The sequence below is a fragment of the Bacillus rossius genome, chromosome 1 (genome assembly GCF_032445375.1).
Source record: "Bacillus rossius redtenbacheri isolate Brsri chromosome 1, Brsri_v3, whole genome shotgun sequence".
Taxonomy (NCBI): Eukaryota; Metazoa; Arthropoda; class Insecta; order Phasmatodea; family Bacillidae; genus Bacillus; species Bacillus rossius.
Genome location: NC_086330.1, coordinates 29,960,444 through 29,979,526, shown reverse-complemented (window position 1 = coordinate 29,979,526; position 19,083 = coordinate 29,960,444). Strand labels below are relative to the sequence as shown.

The following is a 19,083-nucleotide window of genomic DNA, read 5'->3' as shown; positions in this document are numbered from 1 at the left end:
CATTAGGGATGACGAAGGGTGAGACGAGAATGGAGAATTGACGGAAGTACATTGAGAAAACCCACCAACTCACGGAAAACATCATGTGACGTTTACAACTTGCAAAAATCCTGGTCATACTCCACTGGGGAACCGAACCTGAACACCTTGGTATGAGGCTATTTCTTGTGGTTGATTTTCACCATCCGCAACGTAATCTTGATTTTAACAATGTTTTGAAAGTTAGCCCCTGGAAATGACACTACCGGCAGAACAGCAAGGTATTTCTGGTGGCCTAACACTACGGCATGCATCATTTACAGCTAATGCAAGGCACACTCAAGCCATGTGGGTGGAGGGGTAACCATGTGATTTGTCACCTGACCTCATCACCCCTGGGAAAGTAACTCCATGATTCTGGATGGTTCTACAACAAAGTGGATAACAGCCCAAGGAGTATATACAAGCCAGGGTTGGCAGTGCTCAGAGTCTTCAGAGTGGCAGAAGAGAAAGCTCTCACACCTGACTACGTCACCCTGCCTGACGCCACATGTTGGACTTAACCTCAGAAGTAGGTAAGCTGGACCGTTTTTGCAAGTGAGTTGGAACTTAGCCTGATCAGCATTGAGGTGCCAACAAGAGATTGCCGCAAGAAGAGGTAATTGGTCACTCATTCAGAGACTCAACGTGACTCACAAAGTGAGTTGCTACTTGCTGAACGAGTAATTACTGAAAAATCACTTAGTGGAATTGCGATGTTTGGGTAAGGGCAAGTCGCCACCAAGGTAATAACATACTTGCCGACGACTTTGTTTTTTCGTACTCATTGAGTGAGTTTGAGTGAGTAAGTAATCAGGTTTATTTACGCTAGAAGGTCACATTTTACCATAGACTATAAAAATAACTTAATATGTAACTGGGGCAGTGGCTGACATAAAAGGGAAGTGCAATAATAACCCGACACTGACTTTCAAACACGACTTGGGTTTTAGATGAAGTTGAAACTGGTGAAGTATGAAGGGTTTATGTCACTATCAGAGCTTCGGAACGGGAACAATGAATGTGGAGGTGTTTGCATTATAGTAATTTTCTATTACGAGTGTGACAAGTCACGAGTGCTGACAAGACGTGAAGAGCGGAGTGTGACTGCTATTTAGCCCAGCTATGAAAGTCATCTTCGGAACTTGGTGTTCCGCACTTGGTCCGAGCCATCGAAGTCCATGTTGAGCATCGTTAGGGAGGAGTGTGCTACACCCCAGGCACCATGACTACGAGAATACTCGCTGCAGTGAGGCCCTGGTGTGGATCCTCACTTTCAACTATCTTTAAAGCGAGTCATCATCAGTGGCGTAGCAAGCGGGTGGCAGGGATGGCCCCCGCCAGGAGCGCGGGAGCAGGAGGGGGCGCCGCCACGACGGTTTCGCGTTACTGAACCCCCTCCCCCTCTTTTAATCCAGGCCAGGGGCGCCAGTCACCTTAGCTACGCCAATGGTCATCATCCGCTTAACTGAGGGGTTTACCTTTGTGTCATTTTCGTTTTCACTCACACAAATATAATGCAAGCTATTATGATAAAGAATGGATCATAGAAGTGTTAGGTGTTATGAACTCGCAGGATTTTAGTGGTACCATAATTATTAATTGATTAGTTAGGTTAATTGTATCAGTCATGAATAATCTTGTAGTGGAAATACCTGGTCGTCCTCAGAGCCATGTTCACCAAGTTGCTTTAAGGCTCCATTAAGACTTTTTGGAAGTTACTTGTAATTTTCTAACTATTGTAATAATTAAACTTTTTCACTTCACTGTTGTAATAACAATTGTAGCACTTTTAAAATGAGGAGCCAATAGAAATTTTGATTTTAGAATTGGTTTGATAATTGTTTGTATTCATGATAAAGTTAGACTCTCTGTTAACTTTGACAGTTCTTTGTTTATAGTTTGGGTTTGTGGAGTACTCCCAATAATCGCACACAGCTGTACTTATCTTCAAGAATACATAAGTGGTAATTTATTTGTATTTGTAAAATTTTCAATAAACATTTAGTGTGTTTCTCACAACACTTGTTTTAGTGCTCTCTCTATCAACCCTTCCTCTTGTTACCCCTCTGGGGAAGGAGGGGAGGGGGGGCGGCAACAGCGATATAAACAATAAACAACCGTGACTTCAACCTAAGTCAGGTGGTAGCAGATTTAGGATGTGCTAGATGAGGAGGAATGAAAATATTATTAAAGTTATATGAACGTACTGGGAGTTGTATGTAACCGGTCTACAGACTGATGAATCAACAGCTGCAGGCATGTTAACATTTCTACAACACCTACGCAACACACTTCATAATTCATATTACTTAAAAATGCTTACAACAGAGTTAACTTTACATCAATATTAAAACAAGGTTACAAGCAGGCATGGGTGTATTTACTGGAAGGATCAGGAGGGGGGGGGGGGGGGGCCTTAGCTCCTCCTCCCCTTGATACCAATAAATGCTTCTCTCCAGGCGCCTGCTTGCACTAGCAAAATCATAACTGAAAAATTTAATCTCGTGGGCCCATCCTACATATTTTTGCCCCTGCTATCAGGGTTGGTTGTGGAAGTAGCTGTGACAAAAGGGTATTGAGCTTGCAGGCGTAGATAGATTTTGAAGTACCTATTTCTTCAAGAAATGTTTAAAATGAATAAGAATGGATTTGATAGTGTACATAGATAGTACAGTAGGTTTATTTCTTTTATCCCAACACCTAGTTTTTTTCAATCCCTTGGAGTAATGGGTCATCATATCAAAAACTGTTTCAAAAAAATTTTTACATAATTTTTAGAAGATTAATAATTATTTGATATATATTTTATAGTTAACCTAATAAGGGAGTTCTGAAATTTTTTTTTGTCCCCCAAACCCCTGCAGCAATGGTTATATGTATCAAAGGTAGTTTCTGACAAAAGTATTAGAAAACATTTATGAAGTTTCCAAACAGTTTGAACAGATTTGATAGTGTGCTTACTAAGGCAGTTATCAATTATTTTGTCCTTCAACCTCTGTTATTTTCCACCCCTTGCGAAAATGGTTGGGCGTATTGTGCCAAGTTTCAAGTAGTGTCCCTTAACTGTGTTTTATGCTTTTTCCATGAGAACACAGCCTCTTAAATTATGAAAACAAAATTTATTGATTTTTTTGGGATTCATGTCAATTATGGCATTTTGGTTCACAATTTTGTTCATTTTTTTTATAAGTTTTCACCTAGAGTGCTAGTACTATTTGGCCATTTGGTTCTCAATTCACCACTGGTTACTGGTTTTTAGTAAAATATCAGTACATTACCATTTTTTATACATCTTAACATAGATAAAAAAATTGTTTGAGATATATTAACTAGTACAGAAAATATATTGTTTACTTGGCAAAAGGTTGACTTGACTTTAGTGTAGCTTTAATTCAACCAATTTATTTATATATTTTTAATAAGTTTAACCTGCATTAAAAAAAGATACGTTTCAAGCATTTCTTAGTTACTACAATTGATTGTAAACTGATGCAACTATTTAAAATAGCTAGTAGATTTGGATTATGAAAGTAATAAAGGAAAAAAAATTATTACTTAGGAAGACATACTAAACCATGACCCAGAAACTATGTAGTTTCATTTAATAAAAATTTTAACCATGAACCCTTGTGTGTTTTTGAGATTTCTTCAACAAAAGTTGTTTTGACACATCTTAAAGAGTCTAAAATCAATAACCAACAAACAGCAACTGAATGGTCAAATCAAATTCAAATCGCATTCAACCCATTTAAGACTCATCTCAAGAAAAAAAAAGCAATAAACAAATTACTAAGGCTTAAAAAAAAAGCACCATCAAATCACTGAACCTGTAAAATTTATGTGTCTCTTAACTGTACGCATCAGACATGATTTCATGGGATTGAATGGAGAAATTTTTGCTTTAAACGAAGGGGAATAATACTTTTATGTCTTCTGCAGAGCATAAGCGAACAACAGAGTTTTCAAATGAGGGTTGATACCTTTGTGTGATAGATAACTGGATGCAAAGTCTTGTTAGGCTGGCTCCATCGCCGATTGAGATCCTCATCAGTCAGGCCACAGCGGTGGCTGCAACACAACATAGTATATGAAGACAACACAATATGGGAACCCACAGCAACACCCATTCCACTTTGTCAAAGCTACCATTAAGTGCTAATACCTAAAATTAAAGTTCAATGCCTAACTATCTGCATTGTAAGATAAAGAACATCATCTAATTGGGCAAATTAAAATATAACAAAATGTTAAGCACTGTACATAAAAACATGGACACATCAAAACACAATTATGCCTCACAAAAAAAATTCATAGAGCTAACAAAAAAAAAAAACTGATCACCAATAATTTCATTAGCACAGTATTGAGGATTGCTTATCTCTAGGTTCACTTTCTCACAACCATTAGGTGATTAGAAGGCTGATGATCTAGATGCTCAGATATACAAAATGTCCTTTAATTTGGAGTACATATTTTAATTATAGATTCTTCCAAAAAAAAAAAAGAGAGAGAGAAAACGAATGTGTACAACTTATTAAAGTGGTTGTTCAAGGAGCTATGCACAGTTGGAGATAAAGTTTACAAACTTTTTTTTTAACATATCAGACACTACATTGATCAAAAATTTAATTCCTGGGTTATGATTTGTTTAAGAAATGTGAAAATAGGTCTTTGTTCATGTGGGTTGTACTTTTAGCAACTTCTGCATCCAAAGGTGCTGTGGGTGTAGAGGAAAAAAGGTTGTTAGTACAGAAAATACAAAGTGTATAAATATTACTACTCAAATTTTTAGTTCTAGTAAAATAAATATTTATTTTGAATGTATATAACAATAGTAATTTAAAAGCTATCATTAAATTTGATGTGAAAAAAGATGATTATAAGATAAAATACATTTTAAGCTTTATCATTGATTATTTATTCAAATCCAAAATTTTGCTTAATGATATAACATTCTTTTCTATCTTTAAGTTTTTATTGAAACTGGTTATACATTTTGTATTATCCAAAATTTACACTTTATTTTTTATTTGGTGTTTTTGTTATTATATATATTGCATTATTGTATCACATATATTTTTATATTTAATTTACTAAATTGTAGTTACACCCCACAGTTGAGCCATTTGGTTGTGGTAACTTGATTACTACTTGCAGCAACAAGAACAACCTGATTGCAGTTTGGGTGCATAAGTCGCAGAAAGGTACAGCCCATGCAAACAAAAGCCTCAGTGTTGCTAACTTTTTGCCCAAATGATCTTACACCTCCTGAAATTGACGTGGAGAATTGTAGTAAAGAGTAGTAGTAGTAATTGACAAAAATTTAAATTTAAAAAAGGTGTGTGTGTGTGTGGGGGGGGGGGGGGGGTGTTTCTACAAGCCAATAACAGCAAATTGGGAGAGTGAGTAATAGGTTGACTGCTATGCAGGGTTGTCGAGAGAAACCAAGAAGGACCCAGGGGTAAAAAAAAAAAGTCAACCCCCCCCCCTCCAATTGCTTAATTTGCAATGTTTTTTAACCTCACAATTTAAAAATAAAATCTGAAGACTGTAAACATTGCTGGCGATAACTGTAAGCGTGATCTGCACGTATCGCATGGGGACGCACCACAGCGCCGAAATGCAAAATTGACCTTAACGCCGACAGCTAGAAAACTGCTGTGTACCACAACGCCGAAATACACTAACGCCAAAAAAAAAATGTCATTGCAGGACTGCCACAAAGTTTTGTTAGGTTAGGTAAGGTTAGGTTTGATTGTGGCATTTCGGCGTTAAGGTACATTTAAGAAACACACGCAAATTCATTCAGTTGTTATTTCGGCGTTGTGGTACACAGCAGTTTTCTAGCTGTCGGCGTTGTGGTCAATTTTGACATTCGACGTTATGGTATTTCTGCGCTGTGGTAACGACCCGTATCGCATATCTTGTAATGAAGTCCTAATCACAACAGACCAGACTGTAGACTAGCCCCCGGCGCGGCGGCGCAGTGCCGGCGCGGGCAGACGGCGGAGCCCCGCCGGAAGTGAGTCACGTGACGGCGGGACGTGACGGCGCGGCGCGCTGCCCGGAGCTCGCCCTGGCGTTTGCATAGAAAACAGAGGCATTTCACCTCAGTCCTCGCCCTCAACTTCATTCCTTCGCTCTGAGCTTCGTTTGGCATTTAAGGCGTTTTGCCATTAAATAAAAATGAATTTTCCCCGACGTTTGGTCCGTGTTCATAAACTACACAAGGACGCAAGACGCAGAAAGTTAAATAATGATGTTTTCAAAAAACTCGTTTATAAATCAGCGAGACGGGTCGACCAACTTCAAACTTCTTAAGTTTCCGCCTTCCGTACTTGAAGTGAAGTGTTCCAAAAACGTTGAAGATGAATACGATTTGCTTTATATCACATGCTTCACGTCTTCACTTATTAAACTATAGCATCGTATAAGTAGATGACGCTCTTAAAATAAAATTATTAAGAATTTATCAGTGATGAAACCTATAAATTTTTAACAGATTTCCAGTTTGAAGATGTCTGGCGACTCACGTATTTTTTTAAACAACAGTTGATTTACTGATTTGGTTGCGCCCTTGCTCACATCCGTTTCTTGCGGCCTTAGAAACGCATCCATGTAGTCCGCCATAGCGGGGACGACGATCGCAGCGCCACGGGGCAACGGCCCGACAAACTGTGTCGCGGCAGGGGCGCTTCTTTCCGGACGTCTCTCACCTAGCATTGCCGTCGCAACCACACAGACTGTGGGGCTGTGGAGCTGTGGGGCTGTGGGGCTGTGGGGCTATGTGGGGCTCTGGGGCTGTGGGGAGTCCGGGGCCTTGAGCGTCGACTGCCGACAGCTGCCACGCGTCGAGGGAAGTTCCAGACGTCTGTCTCGACGATATCATTCACGTTCCCACTTCCACGTGATTTAAAACAATTTTATGGACATGCACCATTTCCGGTTCGTACTGTAATACCATACAAGAATAATTTCAATAATCGACAACACAGATGAACACGGAGAACTAGCCAAAATCAGATTATGTTAAGTGTTAAATGCCTAGACAGCACAGATAATTCTGTGGAGCGAATTTAGTCAGAAAAATACAAATATAATCTCAACCAACAGTGCGCTAACGACGATAGTTTCAACAATAATAGTAAATACAGACAAACAACCACCACCTTGGACAACATAGCGACAGTCCGCTATTGAAGTTATTTTTCACATCCAGTGTGAACCAGCAATAACGCATGTCCTGAGTTTGATTTAAATCAATTCTCCCCATTGCAAGAATAATTCAAAGAACATCCGGACAAGTCGAGCTAACTTTATTTAAAGTTCCACTTACTTAGGTGATTCACACACATACAAGGTGAGTCTGAGTTAAGACCGCAAATCTTTGGCCGCAGGTCCATCAATACAAAATTAAGTCGAAAACTTTGGAAGAATGTGCGCGAAATAAAGGCGTTGCTACCAATTATTTCAATGAAATTATTTTTGCTACAGCGACAAAATTTTTGCTGTGTTTGTAGACCATCATCCAAGCAGGGGCGCAACAGCTAAATTTTCAAAAGGGGGGGGATATACCTTTTTATAAAGAATCATCGATCCCCCCCTATTGAAGCGGGGGGTCCGGGGGTCCTCCCCCGGGAAAATTTGTATTTCAAGGTGGAAATGGTGCTATTTAAGCAGTTTTATTATCTAAAAATTAATTACACAGCACTTTCTTTGCCCCTGTTTGCCCCCACTTCAAGGTTTCAGAGGGGGGCAAAATACCCTTGCCCCCCTGTTGTTGCGCCCCTGCATCCAAGTAAACAATAATCCAGATGCTCAGTGTGCAAACTCAACTGGTACTTTCTATATTGTTTACGATAACAATGTTGTTCTGCTCCAACTTCGAAGACTTCAAACCCATACTTGGGAAGCACTTTACAACAGGGGCGCAAATCTGAAGGATTCTCAAGGGGGGTCCCGCGCGGCCCGAGGTTTTTAACCGACACACGTCATCCCTGTATGCCGTATACTGCCCGTATGTTGGCCCATATGCACGCAATAAGCGGAAAACTTTATAATGTACAGAAAGTTTTCCATGAAAACATAGTTTTGACGTTAACGTTCATCAGTCCCGTTTCACGGACACGATTCGAAAGAGCAAGCGGGCTCCCTCTTAGTTCCAGGAAGGAGGTGTGGAGGGTATCTACAGGGACGTAACTAGAGGGCGGCAGACGGGGCTTGTGCCCTGGGCGCCGGATTTAGGAGGGCGCTGAACTGCCAAAGTATTTTTTACTATAAACGTTTACTTATATGATTATATACTTAGAACACAGAAAAAAAATGTTGGAGTGCAGATGAACTAAAGTATTTTTATTGAAAGAGACATACATGCATATCGACAAATATTTAAAAACTGTTATTTTTAACGTACCGACCAAACTTGCGACGTGTTAAAAATTTAAAAAAAAAAGACTGCAAATAATTATATTTATTTACCATCTAAGTTGAATCAGAACATCCGGAAATAGTGTAGTGGAACTAATATGTGGTGGCGATATGAGGTATTGTCGGGAATTTGGTTTGGTTTTTTTTTTTTTTTTTTTTTTTTTAACAATGGGTTGCCAAAATGAGTTCTGCCCGGGTGGGAAACTGGTCTAGTTACGTCCCTGGGTATCTACGCCCATGGTTTAGACCACAAGTCGCACAGAGGTGGTGATGGACCTGCAGCTGTCGCGAGGCAGTGTGAGAAGCGTGGCTCGGAAGACGAGGGCAGGAAGGGCAGGAAGGGCAGGAAGGGCAGGAAGGGCTCCTCATCGGACATGCGCGTGGCGGCGTGCCGCGGACATCCGGCACCGCCCCACCCGCCCGACTCCTCGCGCCCCCGCGTCGTTCCCAGGCGCACTTCCGCCCGCCGCCCGCCGCCGCCACCAAGGTCGCTAGGGACGAGTGACTTCCACCCGGCTCAAGGGCTACAGCTCCTGGATGGGGAGCCCAAGGGCGAATCATGGATTATATTTATACAACTAGGGGGATTCCCTCCCCAGGTTCAAGATTGAGTGTTGTGCTGTCTCTTCGCCTCGGTGGCCTGATCTATAATCTGTCTCACGCTTAGATTACAGTATGGCGATCACTGTGGCCAGAATCATAGGCGTGCGCACGGTAGGTGCCACAGGTGCATTGGCACCACCATTAGGGTTAACGTTATTTTATTTTTTACAAGCAGAAATAATACATACTTACAAAAAACCGTATTATTTCAAAAAAAAAATTTTTTTCCAATCGTGTCGAGTTACAGATATGTGCTCATAACACTATAAGTATATCAATTATCAATCGAACCAACTATACACACGGAAACAAGCCAGGTGCAATTACTTGTGCTGTACACGCGGGCCGCGGCTACGAAACTTCTGAAATGTAAATACTTCTCATAGTTCTCCTCGAATTACATAGAATGCGCGCTCGGTGTCCACTGTTCACTCCACTCGGCAGGCGCACGGAATAATAGCTGCCGTCCGCCAGGTAGCACTACTGTGTAGTGTTTACTCTTACTGTTTACTTATCAGCTTACTGTTCTAATGAGTACACGAGTACAGCCTGTGTCTGTTACGTGGCTCACTCATTAATTAATTAATTATCATTTTATTTTCACTAGTTGACAGTTGTTATGGTTCGTTAATTGCTGTATATAGGTATATGTCTGTATGATGTATAAATGGGTGATTAAAATTAAAAAGCCGGATCCCGAAAAGGATTACTCGATGACTTATATGCAGTCGCCGACAAAACATTTTTGTTGTATTCCAAAAGTTAAACTTTTGCCCACTCTTATTTGTGTACCTATTTTTATTATTTTAATATTTAACATTGTTGAGGTATGTTACAAAAACTCCCTTGATTTGTTGATTTTAAAACTTAACATTTGAGAATGTTTTTTCTAGCATTTATTTGGCTTCTTCAGAAAACATGTAAGTACGGTTTTTCAAAGCCACCAGCATAAATTCCGTGCAAACAATTTGTGCAATTTACTTTATGGCTCAACAAAGCTTAAAACTGTAAATAGTTTAGTAGTTTTTCTGGCGATTAAAACGTTCAAAGCCAAAATTTGTCATAAAAAAATGTTAAAATTTTTACATCTGTGGATTTAATGTTTTTGTTCGGAAACACCTTAAATAGCACCATTTTGCACTTTCAAATCCAAATTTTTCCGGGGGAGGACCCCCGGAGAGAGAGAGAGAGAGAGAGAGAGAGAGAGAGAGAGAGAGAGAGATAGAGAGAGAGATAGAGAGAGAGAGATAGAGATAGAGAGAGAGATAGAGAGAGAGAGAGCCATTGGGGACAGTGAGTAGTGGACTCGACGGTCACGCAGGTCGCTGTAGCAGCGTGTTGCCCGACACGCGGAAAGCCCGCGCAAGCCGGCGGGGGGGTCGTTACCACAACGCCGAAGGTAAAATAACGCCGAATACCATAACGCCGAATGCCAAATTGACCGCAACGCCGACAGCTAGAAAACTGTTGTGTACCACATCGCCGAAATATGGTAACGCCGAAAAATGTTCCTGCGGGGAGGGTGGGGGGGAGGGGCACAGGAGCAAAAAGAAAAACAACTTAATGAATTTGTGTGTGTTTCTTAAATGTATCTTAACGCCGAAATACCACAACCTAACCTAACCTAGGCTAGCCTAAACTAGCCTAACCTAACCTTTGTGGCAGTCCTGCAATGACGTTTTTCGGCGTTGATGTATTTCGACGTTGTGGTAACTCGGCGTTGTGGTACACAGCAGTTTTCTAGCTGTCGGCGTTGTAGTCAATTTGGCATTCGGCGTTATTGTACGTTCGGCGTTGTGGTGCGACCCCGCCGGCGGGCAGGTGTTCCCGCCCGCGCGGCGGCGGCCCAAGACAAAAACAAAACACCGCGACGGCGCGCGCGGGAACCGGCCGGAGGAGCAGTCGCGGCGGTGAGGTCATCCCTGCGAGCGACGGCCCCGGCTGCACGTCCGGTCCAGGCCTCCGCCAGCCCCGCCCGCACCCCTGACTCCACCGCCGTCTCTCCACCGCACAGGGCGATGCTTTGTTTCACAGCTGCTGCTGCTGCTGCACTTTGACAGCTGAATGCCACGAGGGAAAAAACAACTATAATTGGACGTAGTCATGCAAAAAGGAACCAACCCACATGAAGTTAAAGTTAATTATAAATTGTAATTCTCATATTGATAACATAATGTGGGTATAATTTTAATGGTCTGGTATAAATACTGATATAATAATAGCAACGACGGTACGATCAACCTTGCACTATTTTAATTTATTTTCAAATAAAATATAACAAAATTGTGGGTTGGTTCCTTTTTGAATAACTACGTCCAATTTAGATTAGTGATGTATGTATGTGCTAATCATGTCACCATGTTCAGCTGTCAAAAACATAATGTTCCTTGAAGCACCTGTCAAAAAAAAGTCCAATCTTGTCTTGGAACACAAAATACATTGTTTGCAAAGATTAAAATCTTTCTTAGCTTATCACCGACAGAAAGGTTATTATGAACGACAATAAAAAAAACTACGAAAATTGACATATGCTAGAGTGATTTCTCGAAACCGTGAAATACAGAAATTCTAGTCCAGTGACTTACCACCGAGCCAATTCGTTCCGTGGTTTACTAATAACTGGAAGAGCACGCAGAAGATAAGACCACAGATAGGCCTATACGTGCAACTAGTTACGAAAACATGTCAAGATTAGAGTAGGATAGAATGACGGAGAGAGTTGCATCAAACTGTTTACGCATTCGATGACGAAATTTAAAAAAAACGCCGCATGCGATAATTTTGTAAAATTGAGAGACGTAAACTGTCGCGAAATTTTTTCGAAATCTAACGAGACATCAAATATTCCCCCGACCTCACTTTTCATGAACTCAATTACACACAGATCCACTTCATTGGTATTTGTAGTGAAGGTGTTATTCTTGTTAAAATGTAGAATACTTCACGATAAGCGTTGCAAGGTGTATCTAGAGATTTTCTGTCTGCAGCAAAACATTGCACTGGAGTTTCATTGTAACTATTTAATTTACTGATGTTACTCAATAAAACCAGTTTATATTTATTGTGAATGTTCTAGACAACAGATTTAAATCTCAGTAGGCCTACATTTTTAAGCACAAAAATCTTAGAGGAAAAATAGTATAGAATATATCTTATAAGTAGAAGTAGAAACGTCGTAACCAGATATAGGATAGGCATAAATGTCTGAAATAGTTTCCACAAGAATCACAACAGATGATAGTGCCGATGATCTTCGCTAAAGGTAGGCAACGCCGTTGTGTCAAAAGCCGTGAAGCAAATCAGGCTTTCCCAGCAGATGCTTCCATAAGTTTGAGCCATTATTCGGCGACATTGTAAACATGTGGCTCCCACAGAAGTTTCGCCGCACCACACGGTCGGCATCTTCAGGGTGACTTGTGCATCGAATTGTCATCAACGTACTCCGGATCATTAGACACGCCTCGGAGGACTACCAGGCGATTACCAACACGACAACACAAAACAGAATATGCGACCCGGTCAGAGGGCAGAACGAACAAGTGACGTCATCTTGATCGCACAATTCTGACACTCAACTGGCGTCAGGAAACCGGAGTTTGCAGGTATCTGGAATCTTAATTACTGCGATTGTCGCGGCTTCATCATCTTTTCCACTCCTATAGCGGTCTACGCGCATTGTGGCAGACAGACAGCACACTCAGGCTTGGGGGTGATAGTTCTTCCTGAGTTTCAAGACATTATCTTGTAATATTATCAAATGAAATATGGCCGCTACTATGTCGAACAAACATATTTTATGTAGCGGGCAACAACTTTGAATACTTAGCTTTGTTCGAGTAACGTGCATATCGGTTCCAATTATTTTTTGTGGGTTTTAAGTATCGTTATGTGTGAAGTATGTGCGCATTATAAGTTATTTTATTTTTGTTATCAATTTAACGAGTTATTTTCAGCGTCTGACTTGAAAGTTAGTCGGCTCCTGCTGTTCACATCCTGGCTGCATGGTTTGTTGTAGTGTCCTGGCGAGTGCTTTTAGTTTTTTTTGTTAGTAGATTCTTCTGGGAATCATACGAGTAACAAATGAACTTATCGTTCAGTCTGGCAAAGTTGGCTGAAAATGGAATCACCCGGCATCCAGAGCTCAAAGGACGATCTGTACCTTCTTACACTTCATCATAACGTTTTAAACCAGTTATCTGGCACGTCTTATGTGCAAGGTTTACTCTTCCAAATGACTATATTGTTTTAGCACGTGAACCAGGAGCAGCGAAACCTTCAGTTTTGACTGATCAAGCAATAGTGTCCAGTGAGACTTTAGACCTACTTCTCATTGCATGCCAGAGGCGTCGACAAACCTTAAATTCAGGGGGGGGGGGGGGAATTCAAAATTGAATTTTACAGCAGTTTTCTAACCAATACAAACCAATAACTCAAGCACCGAATCTATACAAAACGGTAAGCTCATTTGAATGATTTATTTAAGTGTTGCCATCGACTGGTAGATCTGTAAGATTTGAGGGGCAGCAAAAAGATTTTAAGTCATTGATCTTAGGGATATGCATTTCGGGGATCAGAGTAAAGCGTGGCACCAATTTGAAAAACTTATCGACATATAGGCCGTCCCACTTGTTCAAGCAATGTGTCGTAGATTAGATCGATTAAATCAAATGTTACGAAGCATGTGTTTTACTGTATTAAAGTGACCGAAGTGCAAGTGCAAGTACTACCAACGTTTTTATTAAGGTGGTTTACAAATCTATAAAAAAAATGCAAATGTTCGCTCGTTCGAAACCTTAAATCTCAGAAAGTTTTTGACCAATTGTTTTGGCATTTTGATACAATGCTGCATTCGAATACGCGCGCTTTATATATACCTGTCACACCTGTGACAGGTAAAAAAAGATAGATAAAATAAAGATAGAAACAAAATTACAGAAAGAGATACAGTGATATGGAGAGATGTATATATATATATACACATATAATGGATATATACATATATAGAGTGATATGGACAGATTGATATAATGGATATATACACACATAGACAGAGAGACAGGGAGATTTTTATAAATATAGAGAGAAATATAGTGAGATTTATAGAGGGAGATTTATAGAGGGACATATATAGAGATATAGAGATAAATGCTTTGAATTGTGAACCTACTTCAAACAAATTACAAAAAAAATCAAAAAGAAGGGGAAGGGGGAATCCGCTGCAGTCCGCCCCAGGCCCCGAGAAACCAGAACTCATTGGCGGGCCTGATGTACATTGGCAAGCCTCGCAGAAAGGACGAGGAACCAGTCCGGTCGAGGAAGAGACCTCGCGCTTCAACCCGGCGCCGCGCCCACACGCGCAAACATAACCTAACGCAAGCGGGGTTGTTGCTCCCACGGCCGCCCCGCGGGGGGAAGTGACGTCACTCGCCCACTAACAGTACCCGGGGCTCGGGGAAGGAACTCGTCCCGGCGGTCGAGGCGAACATCCCATGAGGCTAATAATGTCTCTTGCGCGAGAGACGAAGTTGACCCGCCATTTGCCAACAGAGCGCGTGGATTCGCCTGCTGTTGACAATGACATGTGCGTTTGTTTAAAACGTTGAAACATTAAACGTAAATACGCAATGTAACACAGTGCTTATTCAAAAACACTAGTTTATGAAATAAATAAAATCGAGAGTTTGTCTGTCTCTCTGTGTGTAGTTTACGGTATCGCAGAGACCTTGAGCCTTGAGCCGTGAAATCTGGTAAGTGGATCCTCCATGGAGGGGTTTCGTGTGCATCGCGAAGATATTATTTTTTAGTTCGAAATAGTTGTTTTAATTTTCTGACTGATTTTTTTGATAATAATGGCAACAGCTGTTACATTATTGATGCTTTCATCTACTTGCAATGGCTATTGCATTGTTGATTCTTTCTTCGTCACCTGGCAACATCAATTACATTGTAGATGCTTTTTTTCCATCTCCTGGCAACGTAAATTGAATTGTTGATGCTTTCTTCGTCTCATGGCAAGGTCTATTGCATTGTTGATGCATTCTTCATCTCCGGATGTCTATTGCATTTTTGATGCTTTCTTCGTTTTCTGGCGCTTATATATTACTCAACATTTATTTCCAGACATGAGGAAAAGGGGCGTGTTGAAGATATTATACGAGGCGTGTCCGTTTCAACGGCGATGTCCTCACTTGGAGCTTTCTTTGGCGTTAAGTTTTCGTACTGCCTCAGAAGCACTACAGACGATAGCAAAGCTATTCCCATTGACCTCGTTATAATAGAGAAAGCAGCATTAACACGACTGTCATATATATATTAAGTAACTAAGAAAGACAAGATAAACACCAGAAAAGAAACATTGAGAATATGGCAAAGAGGATGGGAGGAGACAGAAAAAGGAAGCTATACTTATGGGATCTTTCCTGATATCAAGACAAAAATGAAGAACAGGTGGATCTCTGTGGATCTCTACTCGTCTCAATATCTTACTGGACATGGAAATTTTAAACATAAGTTGTATATGACGAACCTCATTGAATGTTTAAGATGCATTATATGCCAAGAGGATGATAAAGTATCACATGTTATATTTTAATGTGCCAAAATAGAAGATATCAGGAATAAATATATAGACGAACTGCCCATAAATTACAACTGCAGATATGAAGACTTGAAAACCATCGTTGAAAAGGAGGAAACTTACAACACCTGGAAGAAACTCACAACAGCAATGGGTAAGAGACTGGAAGTGTTTGACTCATGGTACGCTCATCAAGACCCCATCCTGGACACACAAGATGAAGTCGATGGATAAAACAGGCAAATTGGGAAATGGAAGTCTGACACATTAGAAAAAATATATAATAAAACAAATACCGAGAAGACAAGAAACAAAAAAAAAAACTATAGGAATAAGTGATAAAATAAATGAAATATATTTGTGGTTAAGATTGAGAAGAAGAAAGATATTTTGGAGACTGATAATGGGAGAAGATAATTTAAGCAAGATTTTAACAAGATGCTGACATATAAGAAGAGAAGACAGGAAGAAGAAAGAAGAGATAATGCCTATTAAAACAATTTAAGACAAGGCAAAGTCGATCAACGACGAACCAAATTAAAAATTATGGGGATATATGACAGCAGATACGTCGAAGACGAACATAATAAATAGAAGGAAAAATAAAACAGAATCCGATGAAATTAATAGATGTTAACCACAGCTATGGCCATGGAAAACAAAAAAGACATTAAGGAAGAATATGGGAGTAAATTAAAATACATAGATTACAAATAAGCTAGAAACTCCCCCAGTGTAACTTCGCCAGGGTTCAGACTTAGGACCAGATATGCGATAAATGCCTATTAGTTTAATATTTCATACAATATTAATCTAACACTTACTGCATCGAAACATTTGAATATTCAAAGTGCTACAATATTTCATAGCTTTAACAAACTCCAACTGCGTCAGCCGTGTCACATGGTTTTGACAGCTCTCTATTGAAAAATAAGTTCTCGGGTCACAAATTTTGAATTTTGTATTTTGCATGCGCGGTCTGTGTGCGTAATTAGTATATGGTGCAGCCACGTCTGTACAGCTGCTGCACATAACCCGAAACAAATATCAACCGAGAAGAGGACTCTTCATTTATACCGTTGGGGTAATTTCCTAGAATATCGACTCTTCACCAACTTAAGCAACATTATAAATGGCTTGACAGTATTTTTAATGTCACTAACCTTAAATAACCAACAGTTCATTTTACTAGAAAATAACATATTTCTCGCGTAATAAAATACTTGAAATTCCTAAATGACGTTACTTTATCGTCACATTAATTAAAATTACTGGAAGAAACCATTTCAAAATTAATATTTTTTTTTTCCCCCCGCGAAGAAGTCGCTTCTCTTGAAAATGACCACCCTCAGGCTTTCTCCTTCCGTTCCAGTCGGTGCGTCATCTAATTCCTCGTTTCTTCACTCATCTCCATTTGCGTACGCTTATTTCCACACACAAGTTATGCTAATGAGAAGCCCCAATGTCCGGAAGTTATTTATGTAACGGTGCATTCTCAAGATGATCGGTTGAACTCTAGTTTTGTAACATTTAGGCAGGCGATTGTTCCTTTGACCAGATAAAGAAATTACTGTCACAGCTTCGTCCTGGTAACGTTACAAACACATGTATTTGACTGCAGGTTGAACTCTAGTTTTGTAACATTTAGGCAGGCGACTGTTCCTTTGACCAGATGAAGAAATTACTGTCACAGCTTCGTCCTGGTAACGTTACAAACACATGTATTTGACTGCAGGGAGGTGAAAAGTTAGGGAGTTTGTGTGTGCAATTAATAATTTAAACCGAAATGAGAACGAGCACATTTGGATAGCAAAAAAAAAAAAGTGAGATTTGACACTGATTCCTTGCTGATGTGTTGTTAAAATGTTTTTTTTTTTTTTTTTTTAACCATACTTACTTTGTGATGAAATTTTTTATGACTATGCTAGAAATGTTTTAAAATTTATATCGATGCGGCTAGTTTTTCTAAACAGAGTGACTCCAACTTTAGAACAGAGCACCCATTACATAAACTAATAACTCTATATTGGTCTGTTACTCTTTATCAGCTACAAAATACAACAAAATACTCAAACATTTTCCAGAATATCCGCTTGGTATATAATATTATCTATATAGTTGCGAGAGTTCTATCCTCTTGGAGGAGAAACACTAATTGCTGAGATTGAGACCTAATTTTTTGAAGCAATTTTGGGCCCACCCGCTGGATAGCAGCTTTCGTAATATAGTTTTAACACAGCTAAATTGACAGTGAGAAGTAATGCACAAGCTATTATCAGGTGAACCAGTGAAAAATTTTTCACTGGTAGCCACATATTTTGTGGTGTTTCATACCAGAAATTTTGCATCTCCTACTAATTTATATAGAACATGCTTTTTTTTATCACAAAAATAGCATTGTTTCACAGCCTAAATCTCTTATACTAAGCAATTAGTCGCGAAGTAGTGAAACTTAACATTATAATCCTAACACTTTGGATTCGAACCTCCCCGCCTACCCGACAGATATCATCACATGTCGCGCAAAAAACATGATTTCAGTTTCCACTTTAAGAGTCCCTTCCTTGTTCTATGTCTATCCTGCGAAATGCTTGTGACTTGTCCTGAGATTAAGCCCGGGACAACAACCCTCCCGCTTGGAGTGACCAACCAGTTCGGCTACACATTGTTTTGTCTGTGTTATTTTCTTGGACCGTCACTGTCTGCGCCCGGCGAATCGCACATCCTCTCGGCCAGTGGAGCGTGGAGCGGTCCCCTGAAGCATCTGTTCGCGCCACTGCTTGCCCCTGAAACCTTGCACATTCATGCTTCCGGACATACGACCCTTAAACAAAAAAATTTCTTGTTTCGGCATTCCCTGTGAAGGGACATACGTCCGGAAAACGAAACCCTGCACAGTTACAGGCGCGAACAGTATAATTTGACGGGCTTCAGGGGACTAGGGGACTAGTCGACTATTCCACTGGCTGAGAGGACACGTGGTCGCAGCGCGGTGACGTCAACACTCCCCGCGGGAAGCAGGCGACGAGCCGGACTCCCGACGCCCTCTATGTGGTTGTCAGTGGTACTTCGCATAGCGACGGCTCAGATGCTAGAATATCATTTATCCGCAAAATTAGATTATTTCCTCGAAGAAAACCAAAACTATTATAACCTGAGAAAGAAAAGCAGCTTTGGAAAATTAAGTTTTTTTTTTCCTGAATGATGTGGCAAATATTGTATGCATCATAAACTATCGTGTTATATTGAAGTAACCAACTTTAAAAATTATCACTTCTTAATTGAAGATAAGAACGTGGTTAACTTTCCAAAACAGTTATGAGAATTCGGTGAAACATCAGTTTGGTTCTAATTAGATGGGTAACTGTTTTGTTTTAATTTATCTTACCAAAAAACGTATATACAGCATAGAAAAAGACACGTGAGCAATCAAAAACAATCAGCAAACGAGATTA

General features: G+C 40.2%; 1 protein-coding gene across 1 annotated transcript in view; it reads right to left on the bottom strand.

The window, feature by feature from the left end:
* Window positions 1-19,083, bottom strand: part of LOC134533665 (cytosolic carboxypeptidase 1-like) — a 246,022-nt gene that overhangs the window by 28,228 nt on the left and 198,711 nt on the right. Inside the window, exon 19 of the mRNA XM_063371214.1 lies at window positions 4,002-4,089. Coding sequence (XP_063227284.1) covers window positions 4,002-4,089 — 88 coding nt within the window. The remainder of the gene's footprint in view (window positions 1-4,001; window positions 4,090-19,083) is intronic.